Here is a 21,450-nt window from a genome sequence, read left to right on the forward strand (position 1 = left end):
TATACCCCAGCATAGTGACCTAAGCCAACTAGGTGATAGCCCAAAATAAGATGTTTGAATCATTTGGCCAGCACTCCCTGTGGCAGGCACAGAGGAGCTGCCCAGTATCTTGGACAAGGTGTGGGTTAGGCAGTGATGCTCACCAGTGTCTGCTGCAGGCTGGTGAGGGGGAGCTCTGGCAGTGCAGCAGTGGCTGCTGCAGGCACCAGCAGATGTTTGCTCCAGCATATCTGCACTTCTTCAGCTTCATCTTCTCTTGAAGCAAACCCAGAACATCCCTGCACTGCATCCCCAGTCCTCCACTCAGGAAAAGGAGGAGAGAGGGACAGCACAAAGTACAGAATATAAATGCTGGGTGCTTGGCTAGGGTCTGTTGAAAAGCAGCAATGATTAGGACAATATGTGAACTTTTGGAAGTGTGAGGATGAGGGAGACAAAAATATTTGACTATTAGTGCATTCCAAAAAGAAGAGGGAGATCTTGCCAGAGATCCTAACCCCTTTCTTCTCTTATTAAACTTCTTGTCATGCCTCATCATTGGAGAGACCAGGTAAATGCTGTCTCTGCAATATGTGCAACACTGTACACTCTACGTTTTAATTCCTTGTGTCCTCCGTGTTATTTTTTTTACACTTTTTAGTTCTCTTTCTGCCAGGTTTTCCCCCTCTGTCCTGACAGCTAGGTTGCATATGTAGGCCCAGGAGAATGATGAATTAGTGCTGCACTTTCTCCTGTGGTGCACCACCTCAGCAGCTCCCCAGGAGGATGCAGGAGCCCTCAGGTGAGGTTGGGGAGGCTGAGGGGCTCCCAGGCAGCCGGATCTGCCGGGGCACCAGGGCTGGAGCTGCGCCGGCTCCGGGCGTGGAACACGAGCCTCGTGTTTGCCCCGCAGCCTTGCTGGCTGCCAGTGCCCAGAAAACTCCTCTGCCTGGGTAAACCTCCTGGCCAGGCAAATTTACAGACTTCTACTTGTCCAATTCTGCCCCAGTTCTGAGACAGCAAGAGGGAGGAGCTGCAGTATTTATGCTTTGTGGTATACGCTCAAAAATAAATACTTTCCAGGTTCTCTCTTGTTTAGTGGCATAACTTGCAGTTAGGTAAACAACAGTCATTGTCTGTGTTTTTTCCTGTCCCCACTGCCATGTGGGAGATTTGACAACTGATACCCTCACTTCTCAACTAGAAATATTCACATACATTCTTGTCAGTGATGGCATTACAGTCCTAAGTCTGTTATTCCAAAACAAAAAGTTAAATTAACTTACTCATGTGAGTGAATTACTGCATATTAGCTGTGGTAATTGGCTGTAGGCAAAATTCAGAAAAGTATGCATTTAACATCTGCCCCAGTTTAGCAGTACATGTATTGCCACCAGCAGTGGATTGTCTAACACAATGTAACTGGTGTTTTAATCTTTTCTTGTCATGGCAATCAAAAATTCCGGGAAGACAGCTGCTTGTGGCAATACTTATTCATGTATTGACCAAATGTCCCTGAATTTAGGAGCTTACAGACATTTTAGCTTGCTTAGAGTGCTGCAGCTGCTTTTGTTCTTCTTGTGGTGGGCCTTTTTGCTTGTTTTTTGGTTTTCCTACACTTCAGTCCAGCTTCAGAGACATGAAGTTTCACCCAGATACGTCTGTGTTAAGGCCAGAGACATTGGGTTACAACAACCAACATGTTCTTGGCACTCAAGCCCTGTGCACTGCATAAACTGCCAGATACATGGAAACCTCCTTGGAAAATAACAAAAGATGAGCTGCAGAAGAGGGCAAAGCATTCCTGCTTAGCCAGCTTGGGGGAAAATTCATCCTTCACCACCCACTGGCCCTTTGCAGCATTCCATCTCCAGACCTGCTAACTTCTAATGCTCCAAGGGAAATCAAATCTGTAAGAATATGTGGCTCAAGAGTGTACTGCACTTAGAAAGTTGCACCTTCTTTGGAGGCTGAATTTGTCCTATTAGAGATTCCCACCACTGAATCTTGTTGTGCCTTTGCAGGAAGTTTAAAGGATTTCCCATCAGTGTTAGAAACACTCTTGTTCCTGCAATCAGGCATCCCATGCGAAGCAACTGTAATTTCATAAATACACACTAATTGTATGGCCTGGTATTGTTTTTTCTTTTTTTGCTTGTGGTATTCTAGGTGATACAGTAGATGACAGCAATCTGATCTGATCTCAAAAATCTAAGAATCTCTGGTTTTGGCACCCCATAGAGTCAGGCAGTAGTTGGGAAAAGATCATGTTTCATCCAATGAGGAACTGTTGCAGAACTGAGATGTGGAATCAGTGATGCATCTGAATGCTAATATCCCTTTATAATTAAGAAAAAATTAATAATTAGTGCAGCCTGATTTGCTGAAAGTCTTTTTGGTTTTGAATACTCTCCTTATCTCCTAATATTATCTGGCTTTTTAATGCCATCTTCAAATAATTGTCTTCTTTCTGTGAGTTCTGGATGGTAAAGCTGACAATAAACTAATCAGGCTTACAACTACTAAGATACTCAAATAGACAAAATATTTGACTTGAATTATAAAAAGCAATAAATTGTATGGTCCCTGTGTCCAGAGAGACTAATCAGGTGCTCTAAAACCTATGGCACAAAGCCTGAGCTGCTGAAGTGGCGTCAGAGTGTGCAGGTTCTGAGTCCTTTTAAGAGAGATCAAGGAGGAGGGTCTAGTAATTTGTGTGCCTCAGCTTTTTGCAGAATGGGTGATGATTCCAGTCAGCTGGAGTCCCTGAAGCTTCTACCAGTGACTATGACAGTCTATTTAAAAATCATTATTTCTCTTGTTTTCCAGATTATTCAGGACAGAATATTTAAGCACATATCACGTAACAGCTTAATATGGAACAAACATCCTGGAGGGTTATTTGTACTGCCACAATATTCCTCATATCTGGGAGATTTTCCTTACTACTATGCTAATCTAGGTGAGTGAATCCTTGCTATAATGTAGTAACATCTGGAATTTCTAGTGGAATTTTGAAGTTTTGTCTTTGAGTAGCATGTGCCAAGTGACTTACCATTCATTTCTAGTTAATGATGCCTTTCATTTATCCTGTCTCAGTCTTCACTGCCCACTGTAGACTGTAACATCTGACTCATCAACATGCATCATGTGCCTCTTGCTTGCAGAGATTGTTTTAAAAAAAAAAAGTATGTTCCCTCATACTTTTCAGTTGCTGGTAATTAATGCCTGAGTTGCTGACCCATTCATGGCCTGAGGGGACATAAGAGGAATAGCTTTTTGCTTTCTGTGTTTATTTCTGCTTGGCAAATTGGGAAAGTGGTAATTTACCCATGACACTTTTTATTGGAGTGCACACTTGGTATGGATTTACTCTGCATACCATGTGTCTTCATATGAATCCCACTAGAAGGAATGAATAGAGCTTAGGGTTCATGGCTTTTTCCTGAAGCAGAGCTTGAACAATGAGTTCTGCAGGCGAATGTGCCTCCAGGCTGAAGGGATCCTGCTTACCAGACTGCTGCTACTTTTGGCTCAGCCTCTGCCATCCCACTTGTGTGGATCTATACTGCTCACCTGCTAAAAATTGACAGTTACTGTGTTAAAAAAGGGAGAAGAAGGTTTCTGTGCTAATTCTGATGAAAAACAACTATGACCCCCACACTGATGAATTTAGATAAGGTTGAGAGCAGTAAGGAAGGGTAGGCGCCAGTAGGATGTGTTATTCCTGGCAAAAAAGGAAATCATAGCGAGACAAAAATTTAAAAATGGAAGGCAAGGATGCAAGCAGAATTATCAGCTCAGGATGTAATTGAAGATTCATGTGGATAGGAATCAACCCAGAAAGAGCAAAAATCTGACACAGGCTGTAATGGAACTGAGGAAAATGAATAAGCTCCTGGAATTTGTGGAGATAATCTGTAAAAAAACATCAAGCATCCAGAGCCAGGCAGCAAAACAGAGCCTGTGTCGAGAAAGACATTTGGCTGAACAAACTAGATGTCAATATTGTGGGACAAACTGGATGAAAAAGAGAGATAACAGAACATCTGTGGAAAGAGTGAGTAAGAAAAGGAAATAATTGTTTTGGAGTCCGGCATTTCAAAGTGGAAGTTAAAGGTGCAGAGTGGGAGTTAAAGGGAAGTGTGATCTCCTCTGAAGCATCTGGTATCTGAGAGGAAGGGAGATGACCTAAAAAAACCTGGCAAGGTTTGCATTAAGTGCAGATTGTTTTTTCCATCCCCAAAGTCCTTTAATCTGTAATAACTGGGGCGATTTTGTCTTTACTGAACACGTCTCTCTTCACTTCAGGTCTGAAGCCTCTTTCCACATTCACTGCCGTTATCCACGCAGTTACTCCCCTGGTTTCCCAATCTCAGCCTGTGCTGAAACTCCTGGTTGCTGTAGCCAAGTCCCAGTACTGTGCACAGGTAAGCAGCACTGTTTGGCTGTCAGTCACAGCAGAGACAAACCACTCTGCCAGGAATGTGGAGCCTTGTGAGTCAGCCCTGTTTCAGCCCTCTGTTTCAATTCTGATGTTTCTTTCCTCTGAGATTTCTATGGTCTATGACCTACATGTATGGGAAATAAAAATTCTGAGTATAATGGGAGTGGAATAGAGATAGTAATTAAACCCATTGTTACATAAGACAGGTAAGTAATGAGTGCACTTTAAAGACCAGCATTGTGTGTGCTGCAAACTGCACAAGGATGCTTATGCTTTATGAGCTGTTATGTGATCTTCCTTCCTTCTGCTGTGACTCTTAATCTCATCAGTGCCAGGATTTTGGCTTCTCTAAATAAAACCCTGGGGAGTTCAGTAGGAGCACCCTCTTGCAGTGGAGTGTCACAAGCAGTTTTGCGTTTGATGAGAGCCACAGTAAATCAGTCACATCTGTATCATATGGCTGAAACAGAGACTTCCCAAGTTTCTGCCCAACCTATATTTACCAGAGAGATATATATTGTAAGTAGTTGGATTGGGTGAAATCAATGTAGTAAGTGATATTTTTATGCAGATTTGTTACATTGCCTTGGATTTTGAAAATCCTAATTTGAATCTAACACATCTGTCTGAAAATCTGAGACCTTAGAGTATGAGCCGCGTTGCCGCAAAGGTCTTTGATCATGGTCCAATATTCTCTTTCAGATTATTGTTTTATGGAATTGTGATAAACCCCTCCCAGCCAAACACCGCTGGCCTGCCACTTCTGTGCCTGTCATAGTCATTGAAGGAGAAAGCAAGGTAGGTGGAGAGGAGCATGGTAAAAGGTTGCCTGCATTCTCTGATGGGACGGGAATTTATTTTTGCAGCGCCTTTGGTGAAAGCTTTGTAGTTCCCAACAAAATGACAGCTCCCTTCTATTCCTTGGCCTTTTGTACCAGCTTAGTTGCAGATTCGTGTTTCATGCATGGGCCCTGTGCACTCAGAAATCATCAGCATGACAATTAATGCCCTGAATCTGAGATTCACAGGTGGGACTCAGTTTTGAAATGTGACCCCAGCAGCAGAGAGGGCTGACCCCATCGTTGGAGATTCCATCTCTCTGCAGGTGCATGAAAGTAGTGATGCAGCTGCACTCCTTGAGTCTAAGTCACCTGCAAGACTTGGGGGTCAGCTATGGACTCAAAAGCAGAGTTAAAAATGAGAAATTGCCTTTGAAAAGTATCTTCTTTTATGGTACTTGAGAGGTACTGCTGCCATCAAAAAAAAAAAGGGGGCTTGGAACACTTGTGTGGGAACAAAATCACCATGTCATCTCTTGCTGTGCAACACACATGTCTTGTTTGTACTTTCACAAAGTGAAAATAGATGCCATCAGATGAGAAAAGACTCACTTAAGTGGATGAATCCTTTCCAAATGCAGGCCTGAGAGGAGCAAGATTTCTTGCTTCTAGAATCTGAAACAGATTTGAGCTGGACCTCTGTGCAGTCTCTGTCAGCTGGCTCCAGAGCTCTGTGTTGCAAAGGGAACTTTTAGTTGCCTTGCCTGTACAATCCTATTTTGAATTTGTAATTTTGTCTTTGGTCTTTTCTCCTTATCACGTTAACAACACCCTGCAAGGTTGGCAGCTAAAGGCTCTGGCCCTAGCTAGCCACATAAACAGTATCAGGAGAATTGCTACAGGGCCAAGAAAGATTGTAGAGATTTCTGAGCCTTTTGAATGTTCTGAGTGTTTTTATTTTCTTTTTGTAAAACTAGCAGAGGTGAGATAGAGGAGAAATCTCTGACCAGTACTATAATGTTTGTAGAAATTGGCCCCAGGCACTGTTTAGATTACAAATGAGTCTCCTGAGTACATAAAGGTGTGTTTATAGTGGACAGTCTCTTCCCTCTAATATCCCAGCATATTCCCAATGGCTTCTTATGTGCAAAGCTGGTTTTTTGGACCGAGTTTGCAGAGCCAGAGCAACGCAGTTCAAAAGTTGCACAAAGAAACTGCTTTTCATCTCCAAACTTGGCCAAGGCCTGCTGGCAGGCACCAGTACTCCATGCAGCTGATCATGGTGGTGTGCCTTTACCAAACATTCACTCTTCCCTTGAAATCAAATATTATAACACCCATTTTACAAAATGGTACTTTAGCTATTAAAAAATACATGACAAGTCCTGACTGGTGTACTACTTAAAATTTTTGCACAATCTGTAAAAGATTAGGGATGAGAACAGGTGATCCTGTGTTTGTGCAGTGGGTGTTTGCTCTACAAGCCCCCTGGTCCCTGTGCTGCAGACAGAACTAGCTGGCCAGCTCTTGCTAGAACCCACCTTGCAGCTCCAGCCTGTTCTGCCAGGGTGCCACCACCTGCTGCCTGCTTGCTCTGCTTCATCTTAGTGTAAGCAGAGCAAAACCCTCAGCCCCAGGCAGATCACCTTCCTCAGAGCCCTGCCTCCCTGCACCAAGGCCATCACAGTGATGAAGGGGTCTGTCTCCAGACAGACATTGTGGACATCTTGATTATGGAAACAGATCTTTCTCTGAATCAAGGCATAGATTCCAAAGACCTGTTCCCAAACAGGTTGCAGGGAATGTAGAACTGACCATGTCAATTAGGAGGGTTGTGTAAAACTTCTCCATGTCCTTGTTTCTGTACAGTGGATTCCTCTTACTGGGATTGACCTTTGAAGTTTTCTCTTGGCATAGTAAATTGGTAGAGAAGTCTAGTAATTAACCAGGCTGTTTGTCTTAGTAAATGAGGGAAACAAACTGTGTTGTGTCCTTGTTATTCTTCATGAGTTCTCAAAAGGTGCTATTTAGTGTGTTAAAGAAACCATATGGATTTTCATTTCTTGCTGTTATCTTTTTGATCCAGCTTTCCCATCTATTTCCTATTACTTTGAGGACTGTGTGCTATATCTTTAAAAAGCTTATTCTGTATATAGGTTTTTTATATATAGAATGGTGTGAATTGGAAGGGCCTTAAAGACTATCCAGTGCCAACCCCTCTGCCATGGACCAAGAAACCTCCCACTAGACCAGGTTGCTCAGAGCCCTGTGCAGCCTGGCCTTGAGCACTCCCAGGGATGGGGCATCCACAGTTTCTCTGGGCAACCTGTTACAGTGCCTCACCACCCTCACAGTAAAGATTTTTTCCTAATACCTAATCTAAACCTCCTCTCTGTCAGTTTGAATTCATTCCCCCTTGTGCTGTCTCTACATGCTCTTATAAAACATCCCTCTCCATCTTTCTTTCAGGCTCCCTGCAGGTACTGGAAGGCCATTTAAGAATGCGACTTCTTAAAATGCTACAATACCTATATAATTCTTCATGCAGATAAAGCTTGATTTGAGCTTTAAAAGCTTGAGTTCTTTAGTATGTTCTCCTTTTCTGATGGAGAATGTTGCACCATCCTGGCATTAAAACATCCTTCACACACAGCCTGGGCTGTTTGGTTTCCCAGCTGTGCAAGCTTATGAAGGCTGCAAAGTCCTTCTCAGCGTTCATTACCTCTGATCCTCACACCCTGTAGGAGAGCAGAGGGACAGTCCTAGCCACCAGGGAAAATATCCTCCACAAAGAAGCGGTAGGCACATCTAATTATCAGTACAGACCAGTGCAGTTTGTCACTAAAGGAAAGCAGCCTGCTGCAAAGAGGGAGGTCTGTTCAGAAATTACTCCTCAGATAGAAGGTATAGGCTGACTGCTGGAGTGACAAAAATGACACTCCTTCACTTTTGAGCTGAAGGGTCCTTTCCATCAGACAGAAATATGCCACCTACCTCAGACAAGAGGAAATAAGAGTGAGGAATAAAATTAAGTATTTGCCTTGGAAATGAATCCTTCAAGTGATTTTTATTTTTTCCCCTTCCTGCCTTGAATACGCACAGGTTATGAGCAGTCGCTTCCTACCCTACGACAACATCGTGACAGACGCAGTGCTGAGCCTGGATGAGGACACCGTGCTTTCAACCACTGAGGTAAGGGTCTCTGCTTTCAACCACTGAGGTAAGTAAGGGTCTCTGGGACTCTGCTTGGCTCCTGGGCTCATCCTGAGCACAGCAAGTTCGCTCTTCTCTTGCCATTGCCAGTGAGCAAATGTTACAAGATTTCCTGCTGCGCTGCTCAGATTTAGGGTGTTGCACTCGTTTCTGCAGCCCTGCCACTGCCTGCCATCAGAGGAGCTTTCGCCCTGGTTAATTGGCTCATCATTAGCATATGGTGCTTCCGTTCTTTATTATTTTAGTAACATTGCTGCAGGCGGGTGTAGGCAGCCGAGAGCAGTCAGCTTTAATATTCTGCTCTCACTTTTGTTATTGGGGTGGCTTCCCCTCCCACAGTATCAGTAGAGGGTGTGGGGAGAGGGGGAAGGCTTGTCAGCAGAGAGGGACTGCTATCACTCCAAAATACAGCATTGCCACCCTGGTGCAGATTTCACTGAGGAATGCTCTTTCTCCATTGTGTCAGCCCATAAAATTGGAGTTCTTTGCTAGTTTAGGTGCTCGAGTGTCTGTGCCAAGAGCAAGATAGCACTAAGAGAAGAAAAATACTGTAGAAAACCAATTTTTACAACTGGGATGAGTATTGATTTTTAGAACCTCTTCCTGAGAACCACAAGGGAAACCGATGACAGTTTATATAGAGTGCAATATTTGGGAAATACATTATTAATGATGGCCAGGGAATAGCTTGAAAAACTCGATTTTCTTTTGTTTTCCCTTTTTTCCTCCATGTCCATGGTCATTCTGCTCTCCCCACTTCACCTACATAAAAATGCATTTCTGTCAGTGATGAGGATCTTTCACTGATGCTGCCAGTACTTATATGTCAGTGAAGAAATGTGTAACATTAGTCTTCAGTCACTGCTATATACCCTAAGATGTCACTGAATTTGTTCTAAATGGATGAGATTGCAACTGCTCTTCTCCCCTGTACAGATGTTGTGCTGTGGTTAGACTGCCAAAGAAATAGCCTTGGTAGCTCTCTTTTGCTTCAAAAATGAAAGAAATAGTTGACATTGAACCTGTTTGATGCCAATGTTACACCTTGGTAGTTTCTGCTAGATGAGGAAGAATATGGCTGCTGCCAAAGCACTTGTGTGCAAAGCCCTGCACAGCCCAAAGAAACCCCAAAGCAATAAAAGACATTTCTCCTTGGGCTGGACTTCCTAAGCAGGTTGTTGCTCAGGATGAAGGGTCCCATCTCAGCTGCCCTGGGGATCATGGTAACACTTCTAAGGTACTTCATTGCACTGACAGGGTATTTACAGCAATCCAGCCTGTGGATTCCCTGAGGATTTGAGGCTTTGTTTTGTTTTGACTGGTATTTAGTCATCCTGCAAACTTCAGAGTCATACAGGCTTCTGGAACACATATGAAATATGAAATAAATAGTGTTTCTCATTTGACTTGGCCATGTTTTACCCTAAACATTTTGAAGCACAAATACTTGCTGTTGTGTGAGGCAGCCTACACTTTTCTTTGTGGCTTTGTTACTTTGCTTTGTTTTCTTTGTTGCTCCTGTGAGCAACTTACATCTGATCCTGTGTTTGTGCAGTGGGTGTTTGCTCTACGAGCCCCCTGGTCCCTGTGCTGCAGACAGAACCAGCTGGCCAGCTCTTGCTAGAGCCCACCTTGCAGCTCCAGCCTGTCTCTGCCAGGGTGCCACCACCAGCAGCTCTGCTTGGTGGCTCTCCATGAAGAGAGAACTCTCTATTGCTTCACTTCCCCACGGTACAGCTTACACCAGTGTGATGTGACATCTCCTTTGAAACTAGCTACTCATGGAGGGTTGTGGTGCCACAGCTACAAGGCCCAGAAAAGGCAGTTTAGAAACATGGTCAAAGACAATCACATTCCCATGAGAGCAGCAGTCACCAGGCACATCCTCTGGACTGTCTGATCCCGGTATGTAAAGGTTTTCCACTCTCAACAGAGCAGGGGGTGATTGTTCTGTGAGAGGAGCTGTTCCACAGGCACAGAGGGTGTGTGCATGGGAAGTCATTAGGAGTCAGCATGGGTCATGATCCAGAGGTTTAAGAGATTGCCAGCCTGGTTGGGTTTTCCTGGTGATCAGCCAAGAGTGGCAGTGCTGCTGGAAATTACTTAGGATGAGACCTGAGGGGCTTTTCTAATAAAGGGAGTTTTCTCTTAGGGTGGTTGCTTTACTGCATCTCCCTAGTGCAAGGGCAGATACTTGAAAGCACAAGAGAGGGCACTGGGTGCAGCAATTTTATTATTTATTTAAGTTTGAGATTCTCAGACGTCTGTAAAGAAAACAGATGTCACGTTTTATGGGAAAGGCCTTTATAGAGAAAAAAACCCTTCAGTTCTTTCATGTGGTATTGATTTGGATGAGATCAGAACTATCACAACGGTAACTGGTTTGTGCACATTGTCTTTCTGGTTGGCCTCAGATTCCTGAAACAACTTTAAAGAAAATAATCAGGACCTAACTTTGTATTTCAGCCCATGTGCGACTCTTCTGTTTCATAAAAACGCTGTAAATGTGAGAAGTCTGACAGTAATCAACAAAAAATGGGACTGTTCTCAGAGCGGCTATTCTTTACCTAACCTCTACACCCTTAACTTTGACTGCATTCTTGGAAGGTTTTTCAAACATTTTTGAGCGAAGTTTTAGGTCCCTCTGGTACTGAGGCGAGCCTAATGTGCAGTGCAGAAAGAAAGCCCTCTTTTTTGGGGTTTGAATAGAACAATAAGAATTGTGTATAACTCTTAAAAAATTTCAGTCTAGCTTGAGCTCCAAAATCTAAGTTGAAGGGTGGGGACTGCCAACCATTGATAAAATCTTTCCATATATATTTTTACCAAACTCTTGTCAAATATCAGGCTGACAATCCTTTTGCAAGCTACCCAGATCATCCCTTTCCTAATATCACTAGATTTTGTTTGGTAGGATCATGGGGTAGCAATGTCCTGTCACTTCTCAATTCTCAGAGATTTGAGTTATTAGAGTAGCTACAGCAAGACAATAAAATAAAAAAATGCCATTGGCAGCATTTTAGCATTTGACATAGTCTTGTGTCTCATACAATATAAAGCATTTTTCATAAAGTTTGGGCTCCCTATGCAATTTAACTAAATGGGAATTTTATCTTCCTCTTTATTAAGCTATATCTTGAACCTTTTTGGTCATATTGACAGTCTTGAAAGTATGACTGACATGGTCTTCAGAAGGCTCAAAACAGAAAATATAAAAGGACTCCACACTGACTGTTTTATTTTCACTGAGCCACCTTTACCATTTAAAGTGCTTGACTCCTGATTTTCCAAGCTCTGTGTTAACAGTGATTATAATGGTAGGTGCAATGCATGAAGATGTGCAGAAATTTCAGTTTACCACATGGCCATTACCCCTTGGTGTTGCATCAAGGTATAAATACATGCACCTACACCCATTTTTTCTGTAACTTGAAAAGGTTTGATATGTAAAGGGCAAGCTTGAAAATGTTAATGTAATGCTGTGATGCTCTAGACTCCCTTTAACAGGAACCATTAAAATGTGCATAATTATAGGGCAAAATGTCAAGCAGTCAGTTTAATTTACTGATGAATACACAGAATTACTGTTTTGCAACAGTTCCAAGATTTTGAACTGCGAATTAGTGGCAAGGTTGTATTTTGTTTTGTTGACATTTGTTGAAATAGTTTCAGTATTCATTTGGCCTGTACCTTTGTCCACAGGTGGATTTTGCCTTTACAGTTTGGCAGAGCTTTCCAGAGAGGATTGTAGGCTATCCTGCACGCAGTCACTTCTGGGACAACACTAAGGAAAGGTGGGGGTATACCTCCAAATGGACTAATGACTATTCCATGGTATTGACAGGAGCTGCTATTTACCACAAGTAAGAATCCAGAGCATCTGCTATCCTTCTTCTGTATGAAACATAATAGTAAAGAGGGGGTGGGGTGTGAAGAACATTCTTCTGGGGAGGGGGAAAAAAGATAGTAAGTGGGTCTACTTTTTATGGGGTAATAATTTAAGTTCTTGGTTGAGCTCTGGGGATCTGGTAATCATTACAGCACTTGTTGGGTCTCTTTGAAGTCACTTGTGTTTTGAGGCAGTCGGACTGCTCTTTTTAACATCAGGAATTACATACTTCAAAGAGTTCCCGAATTCATTAAGCTGCTTGGCTGAATGGCCTGTAGCATAGCAGAAAGGAGGTTACTTCCAGACCAGCTCTGGGTATGTGTTGGCTGACAGCTACAGACTGCAAAGTCTTCTGGCTACTCTAGAAATGTAGTACAATGGGCATGCGACAGTTCAGCATATTGCAGCATGTTGGAGAAAACCTATGCTGTTAGAACTTCAGCAGACCAAGGTCCTCTCTACATTTAAAGAAAAAGAAAATTCTGGAATCTCTAATCCACACCCCCACTAAGGAGAAGACAGGCCACAGGGGATGATACAGACTCAAAGGAGAATAATTTCAACAATGAGAAGAGTAGTAGGGCAGTTTTAATGCAAGTTCTTTCCAACTGAACAGTTTGGGAAGAAAATAGGGAGGATGAATTCATCAGTGTTGTCTATCATATTGTAGCACAGTGGGGCTCTCCTTCCTCCTTGTCCATTATCTTGATACTTAGGCCCACATTGTTTCCTTCAACGTGGTTGCAGAAAAGGTATATGTTCTCTTTCTCCTTTAGCACTCTTTGCTGTCCTGATGAGACACGGATTTTCCCTTCTTGTTGGAGGGTGAGACCAAAGAAAGGAAGTGCTGTATGGGGAGATGAGTACAAAACTTAGGTTTCAATTGAGATAGAAATGTCCTGGATACCTGAAAGCCCAGTGACTTGTATTAATAACACTGCTGTTGCTTTTCAGATATTATCACTACCTGTACACTCATTACCTGCCTGCCAGCCTAAAGAATATGGTGGACCAACTGGCCAATTGTGAGGACATTCTTATGAATTTTTTGGTGTCAGCCGTGACAAAATTGCCTCCAATCAAAGTAACACAGAAAAAACAGTATAAGGAGACCATGATGGGACAGGTATGTAATCACAGCATGTTTCAGCAGTTGGGATGTATGATAATGTAACTAACAGGTTCACTTCTAAGTTAGGCTTACAGAGTGGTACAATTCTGTCAAATATTTTTGCAGATTCTAGTTTAGCAGAGCTGTGAATAGACTTTAGATATGCTTATTATAATGAAGAAAAAAGAAAACCAGCAAACATCTACTGTGAATGCTGTTTCCCTTCATAGTTTTCTGACATGATGTTACTCATGGTGATCCCAAACTCTTGACACTGATGACTATGGTGACTGAATTCCAGTTAAACCCTAATTTTCTAAGTATTCTAGACCAAAAACCTAGTAATGGAATGCTAGAAGCATAAGTAAATTCTAGAAATATTTTCTATTTTTTATTATTATTGATTAATATAATGTACCAGGCTGTCCCTGTGCTCTTTTAAATTATATAGTGTGATTCAAGCACTGACACTGAACTGTCACAACAGAGATAATTTGTGATATGCAAGTGTTTTTTCCCCACAGGAAACATTTTATCCCACAGTCATGCCATCACTCATTAGCAGCCATGAAGTGCTTGTTTTAGGTCTTCTTCCAGATACTGGATAAGCCTTCTATCCTTGCAGAAGTACCTCTAGTAACAGGGCTACATGGTAGTGTGGGGACACTTGTCCTCCTACCCTGTGTGAGAGAGCAGTGAGGGGAATAGCAAGTCCTGAGCAGCCTCCCCTCTGTGCTGCCATGGTGTCAGTGATCTCAGTGCAAGCAGCACCACCATTACTGGGGGGCAGGTGAAACAAGGACCCTCGATTTTCCCCTCCCATTTTCCCCTGGTAGCATTACTCAGATCTTTGACTGGGGACTTGCCATGCCAGTGTGTAAACTGCATTATCTCTGTGTCACTGTGCTGGCACCTGAGGTGGCATTGGTAGCATTCAGCAGTTCTGACTCGTCTGGGTGCCCAGGAGACCTTCTGTGAACAAGAAGGTCCCATCCAGAAAGTCCCTATTGCTTCCAGCTTCAGCCTCACCTCTCCACAGGGCTGTGCTTTGGCTGTTTGGCAAAGATGGAGCATTCATTTTTCATCTTACAGCACGGGTGACTCGAGTCAGCCATGAACTATAACTCTCTCCTACAGACAAGTTGTTCCTCCAGCTTTAGGAAATGTAATGGACTGTGTTCATAATTCCTTGAAAGACAAATAAAAAATTAACATAACCTCAGTGTTGTGACAGAGATGAATAGTCATATGGAAATTCAGTGTTAATGGCCAAAATACCTGCTATAATCCTCTAGCAACAAGCTTTTACTTGCTCTTTAGTGGCTCTGTATAATCAGGAGGCTGCAATCAATGCACATTATAATCTACCACTTGAGCTGAACTGGACAGGCCTTATCACAGTCATTTGGCAAGTCCCTGACTTTATCTATTTCTTCATGTTTTAATTTACATCCTTTGACTTTATCAATTTATATTTGTTTTTAATATAGTGGAAACATAAGTGCTATAGAGAGATGCATGGGAAGTGGCACAAAAAACTCCTAGGTTCTCAACATTCATACTTTATCTTAAATAATAGTTTTATTATGTTTGTAAATGTTCTTTAGGTACAGACAATGAATAATAGCAGCTTTAAAGCTGCAAGGGCCTTTTTTTTCCAGAGCTGCTGAGTTTCAATGGACTTCCACAGGGATTACAGCTGCCCTGAACTTTGGAAAATCATGCCAGAATATTTTGCATGTATGCAGTCAAAGACCATGGTGTTTTCCTTGGGTCAGAGTTAAATATGATGTAGTGTGGGACTCCATTTTTTGTCAGTGAGACAGTGCTGATGCACTGGACTTGGCCAGAGGGATTCCTGGAAGCACCTTGCTTTTCACTGCAGGGCACCTACACACAAGAGTAATGCCAAGCACATAAGACCATCTAAATTGCAAGCTGGTTGAAATTACTTGTCTATAAATTCCTGCAGATCTGAACAGCAAAAGTTGAGGTTTGACCCTGAATAATTGTTTTCCTTCTATGGCTGAAGACCATGGGCAGCAACTGGCCTGGCCTTGGGTGTGCACCTCTGCTGGAAAGCAATGGCCCTCTGTTTTTTCCTGGTGGTTTTTAAGAACTTGTTGTATCTCTGAAATAGCTGGAGGGTTTGAAGGAAAGAACAGTGGGGGATAAGGTGAAATAGAGTGCTGGCAAGATTTGGGAGTGCTGCTTGTGGCTGTTGTGTTCCACAGGCTGGCTCGTGGTCGAGCTCATGTTTCCACTCAGCCCTGTCCTCTGCTGTCTTTGGGAAGTCAGGCGTGTCCAGCTCGGCACTGCTGGATCTGCTGTGGGCAGGGTGTTCTTGCCCTCTTTGAGCCCCCCAGGCGGGTTCCGGCTGCCACAGAGCCGCGTTTCCCCGAGGCCTGGCATGGTGGGGCGCCATGGTGAATGCCTGGCCCAGCTCCCACCATTCATTCTCGCCATTCCCTCCATTCCTGCCATTCCCACCATTCCCACCATTCCCTCCATTCCCACCATTCCCTCCATTCCCACCATTCCCACCATTCCCTCCATTCCCATCATTCCCACCATTCCCTCCATTCCCTCCATTCCCGCCATTCCCACCATTCCCATCATTCCCACCATTCCCATCATTCCCACCATTCCCTCCATTCCCATCATTCCCATCATTCCCACCATTCCCTCCATTCCCATCATTCCCACCATTCCCACCATTCCCTCCATTCCCACCATTCCCATCATTCCCAACATTCCCACCATTCCCACCATTCCCACCATTCCCACCATTCCCTCCATTCCCGCCATTCCCTCCATTCCCACCATTCCCTCCATTCCCACCATCCTGTGTGCCAAGGGTCACCCTGATCTCTGTTCTCCTCTCCTCACAGACGTCCCGGGCCTCGCGCTGGGCCGACCCCGACCACTTTGCCCAGCGGCAGAGCTGCATGAACACTTTTGCCAGCTGGTTTGGCTATATGCCGCTGATCCACTCACAGATGAGGCTCGACCCTGTCCTCTTTAAAGACCAGGTCTCCATCCTGAGGAAGAAGTACCGAGACATTGAACGACTCTGAGGCCGCTGCCGAGGGAGCCGGACTGTGCGCCGGCAGCGAGCGCCCGACCCCGCCGGCCGCGGCTCCGCGCCCAACCGCCGGCACGCTGCTGTCGCTGGGACTAGGTCGTGTACAGTTTCATTATGGAACATTAAATAATTATTTTTGAAATGATTGCTATGCAGGTTTAAACTTTTTTAATGATCAAAAGAAAAAAAAACCCTATTAAAAACAGAGTTCTTTCTTTAATCAAAATTGTGTTGGTTGTGAATATTTCAGAGCTGCCATTTCTTTCTTTTATGCATTTGATTGTCAATGCAATTTTCATTCCTTTTTCCCTGCACAGTTAAACGCTGGAATCTCACTGGGGGAAAATGCAGCAGGTTCAGAAACAAACTAAGCACAAACAGGACAGAACTGAAGTATTAATCTTTCTTGTTTACTACCAACTTTTTTTTCCAGTTTTCCCCAAGCCAGTAGCAGCCCCTGTAGCTGAAATCCTTTGGACAGCTGGAAAACTAGAGAATCTCCACGGAGCCAAATGAGAGGGCAGATCCTTCTGGTTGGGGACCTCTGTTTTAAAGGCAATCAGCCTTGCCTTGAAGGGAGAGAGGAGCATTATTGTGGAGGAGCATGACATGGAGCACAGGGACACATGTGCACAGCAGGGCTGCAGGGCTGTGTGTTGTGCTCAGGGAGGCACACCTGAGTGTCCCTGCCCATGGATGGCACAGCACCCCGGGGCATGGTGGTCCTGTGGGACACCCAGAGCCTGTGCAAGTCCCTGCTGCAGGCAGTGGTGCCTCTTGGCAGCTAAACATCCAGAAGTAGATTTGTTCTGAGGGTAAAAGGAATGGTGATGGAAAGCAAGAAAGCACTTTGGTGCTTGCAGTGCAGGTATTTGGCCTGTAACTGGCTTATTTGAAATCAAAGCATGGGCTTCTCTTTTTTCCTTTTTTTTTTTTTTTTTTTTTTTTTGGAAGTGCAAATATATAGAAACATTCCCTCATGGAGGTCTGACACCTGAAGTAAAGCATATGGTCAGACACTGGGTCCTGGCACCAGTGGTGTTCCCAGGCATGCTTGGGGCAGGGTAACTCATACAAAAAACCTGCTTCTGAAAGATGAGTGCTGCTCGTGCTCCAAAATGGTTTTAGCATTTCAAATATAAGTGGTTTTAAATTGAAATATTCCAGTTGTTTATTTTTTTGTAGTCTTTTGCTTATTTATGTGTTTCTTTGCATTGAAGAGTGAAAACAGAAGCAGTGATTTGGGTCAGGAAGATGCCATTCCAGTTTGCTAAGAAAATAAGCACTTTAAAAATGTTTCAAATCCTCACATTTTGGGGTGCTCTGTAATTATCCCCACCCCAAGAGGAGCTCTGTTAAGTCACAGCAAGAGGGTTTAGTGCTGATGCCCAGAAGACCAGCAAGCCTTTCTATACCTCACTTCTTTGTAAGCAGGCAGTCTGGTAGCAGGGATGAAGAGTAGCAACTCTTCAGTCACTACCAGTCCCATCTAGTAGGGATGAAGAGTAATTGGACCAGAATGACCACCTGTTTCCTTCAGGCTCAGGCACCTATTTAATATGCAGCTTTAAGCAACTCACATAACCAGGGCATGCCTCAATTTCCTGTTTGTAAAAGTAATAGTTACTGATTGTAGAGAGAATGCTGTGAAGCTCAAATAATTTCTCTTGCTGGTAAGATTATTATTCCTAAACAGAAAGTTGCTGTCAAAGTGAAAAGTACATGTTGCTAAATGTTGAATGCAACCTGACATGTGAAGACTTGCAGAGGGTGCTTTGCTTTGCATATGTATTGCAGTATTTGAACAGAGCATGTCAAGTTAGGACAGGACCATCAGGTTCCTGGCATTTTGTTTTAGAATCATAGAATGGTTTGGGTTGGAAAGGATCTTGAAAATCATTTGGTTCCAATCCCCCTGCCATGGGCAGGGACATCTTCCACTAGACCAGGTTGCTCAGAGCCTCATCCAGCCTGGCTTTGGACACCTCCAGGGTGTTCTGTGCAACCTGTTCCAGTGCCTCACCACCCTCACAGTAAAGAATTTCTTCCTAATACCTGATCTGAATCTACCTTCTTTCAGTTGAAAACCATTACCCCTTGACCTGTCACTACATACCAGTGTAAATCTGAACCAAATCTTTAAAGGAATCTGCCAAAACATGTGAGACTGCAGTGACTTAAGTTGCTGAAAGGAAGAGGTGCCACTTTTCCCTCAATTCCCATTGCTCTCCCAGTCTCTGGCCATGCAGTCTCACCTGATACCTTCTGCCATGGTGGTGGCCACCAGATGCTTCTGTGAGCCCATTCAGCTCTCTAAACTCATGGAAAACTGTCCAGTGATTTATTGGCTTTTTCTAATACCAATTTAGAGAGTTAAATCAGCATGTGGAGAGAAATGTCAAGAGGCAGCAGTAGGTAGGCAAGGCCAGGGAGGGAAGGGGAGCAGGATATATTTCAGTCTGTGTTTGGGTGAGCTGCTAATTCAGCTGCCCACATCTTGTAAGAATCTGAACCTCACTTCCCTGTGCTCTCAGGTCTGTGCTTGGTGATCTGCATGGGAAGGTGAAATCCACTGATTCTATTTTCCAGAGTGAAAGGCTCAGTGGCTCCCATGACTTGGAGATCAGGTAGCTCATTCAAGGACTGGAACAGACCTTCTCCTTAGACTCCCTTTTTGGAGAATGTGCCAAACACTGGATGAGGCTTTCAGGGCTCACGTTTTTGCTCGTGCCATGTGCAGGTGAGTGAGCACCCATGTCCACCAGAGCATCTGCACCTCTGGGAAGCAGTCACTGGTCTGTAGCCAACAAGAGAGACCCGTACTAAAGCAAAATTACAGTTCTGCTTGGGTTTTAGTAAATGCCATTTGGGTTGGAGTTTCAGCTAGAAAGAGAGTTACTAACTATTTTTGGAGTGCAGCAAGTCAGGCCAAGCTTTTTAGCTGTTTGACATTCTGTTATCGTCACTTTTTGGGGTGGCTGAAAGAGACTGTGCTAAAGTTCACTCTCAGTGTGATTCGAGGCCCCTTGTGTTTACTGATTGCTAATTAAGCAAGTGACAATGGAAGGCTTAGCTCCAGAGGGATGAGGATAGGTAGGAGCATTTCCCTTTGCGTGTGTTGCCCGGGTGCAGCCGGCGTGTTGGGAAGGAATGTCCCTCACGGCCGTCGCTCTCCGTGCCCGCAGCCCCGGGCTGCAGGGGAAGGGCTGGACACAGACCCAGCTCAGAGACTCTGGGTGTTACCCTCACTGTGGCCATCGCTGGCCAGTGCTCCTGAGAACAGCAGGCAAAGCCTCCCACGTCCACCTGTGTTGGACAGAGCTGTGTTGTTTCCTTTGTGAATGAAATCACTCTTCTGTCGTGTTCTAGGTGCAAGTTAATGGTTCTTTATTCTTTTTTTTATCCTCTCCCAATTCAGATGGTGCTGAAACAAGGTTCATTCCTTGTTGCTCCTTTTGTAGGTTTTTTTTATTATTATTTTTCATTAACAGCAGGCTATGTTAGCCTTTACTTTACAGGTACTTGAATGCCTGATGACTTGACTGAGTGTTACGCATGTGGCCTTTTGTAAAGGTTACTGACCTTAATTTAATCAGGGGTGAGATGGGTGGATGAATGTGAATAGATCCATGCCATTAAAACAGAATAGAAGTAGGGATTAGAGTTTGGGAGAACTGATGAATTTTTAATTGAATTTATTAAAGGTAAAAAAAAAAAAATTAGAAACCCTTCCCAGTTATAATTGAATGAGATCTATTGCTGGAGAAAGGTTTCATGAGAAAAATGTGACACAAAAATAGGGGCAAACTTCCAAGATAGAAAGTGCCTGGCACTCCTTGCAGTCCCTTGGGCCTGCACAAGATTTTATTTGCCCTCTTTCTATTTTGTGAAAATCTCTAATGATTACCATACCTTTTTCTAGATGTGAATGTTTAAGCTTTGTAATAATTTCATAGTGAACACACTGGTGTGCTAATGCATGGCTATTGAGCACTTTGATCTTTTCCATTGGAAAACATCATGGATTTGATCAATTTCAGGTTGCAATTTTTCTTTTAGAGCCAATTTTGGCAAAGAAATTAATTTTTCGCCAATGAGCGCCTTTTAAAATAGCTCATTTACCAAAAGATGTCGTTTGGAGAATGGAAGTCATCATTTGAAGCAATGAAAAAAAGAGCTAGATGTAGACTCAGATTTTTTAAAAATCTTTACATGCCCAGTGTACAATGTTGTGTCCTCCTCTTTTGCACTCCTCTACTGAAACTAAAGGAATACCATAACATCTGTTATCCATCAACAACAATTTGTTAATTCCTCCACTTAAACATCCTCTTACAGCAGAGGGTGGTTTGGTTGTCTGCTCTTTTTTTTTTTTTTTTTTTTTTTTTTTTTTTTTTTCCATTCCCAGGCAGGCTCTGATGTCTGTTCTGGAAATGTGGCCTTCAAGGGCATCAGCCTGACAGAGCCATTTCCCTGGGCTGTAGTGGGATTTCACAGGATGCACCTGTGGTCTTCCAAGGACGGACCTGCCCCACGCAGGGTCTGGGCTGGTGTCTGCTGGAAATAAAATTGCATCTTCCAAAATTTTGTACATCTCACCCTTGTTTAAAACTAAGTCAAGCTGGCCTTTATACCACTATTTTAACTGTCTTCACACACATTTTTTTGAGTTGGAATTAAATTAGAGGGAGTTAAATTAGGCAAGGGTTAAACTGGGGGGCTGGGTGGGTATGGGACTCATCAGATGCTTTGAGATGCTCCCTCCCATTCTTTCACAATGTTTTTAGTGATTATTTTACAGTGGTTAGTGATGATCCAATGGGCCTTGCGACCTTGTACATAATTCTGTATATTTATTTTGAGAGAAAATATGTATAGTGTTTGGATTATGAGAATGGAAACCTGAACTGAGAATTCTTAGGTCGGCAAATGTAAAGCAAAAAGGCA

At 43.5% G+C, this 21,450-nt stretch overlaps 1 protein-coding gene across 1 annotated transcript in view; it reads left to right on the top strand.

The window, feature by feature from the left end:
- The window catches only part of EXT1 (exostosin glycosyltransferase 1), a 177,472-nt gene extending 160,591 nt beyond the window's left edge, over positions 1-16,881 (top strand). The window contains exons 5-11 of the mRNA XM_058803197.1: positions 2,809-2,941; positions 4,291-4,409; positions 5,129-5,224; positions 8,308-8,397; positions 12,121-12,281; positions 13,262-13,433; positions 16,310-16,881. Coding sequence (XP_058659180.1) covers positions 2,809-2,941; positions 4,291-4,409; positions 5,129-5,224; positions 8,308-8,397; positions 12,121-12,281; positions 13,262-13,433; positions 16,310-16,495 — 957 coding nt within the window. The 3' untranslated portion in view covers positions 16,496-16,881. The remainder of the gene's footprint in view (positions 1-2,808; positions 2,942-4,290; positions 4,410-5,128; positions 5,225-8,307; positions 8,398-12,120; positions 12,282-13,261; positions 13,434-16,309) is intronic.
- The last annotated feature ends 4,569 nt before the right edge of the window (positions 16,882-21,450 follow it).

The sequence above is a fragment of the Ammospiza caudacuta genome, chromosome 1 (assembly GCF_027887145.1).
Source record: "Ammospiza caudacuta isolate bAmmCau1 chromosome 1, bAmmCau1.pri, whole genome shotgun sequence".
Classification (NCBI taxonomy): Eukaryota; Metazoa; Chordata; class Aves; order Passeriformes; family Passerellidae; genus Ammospiza; species Ammospiza caudacuta.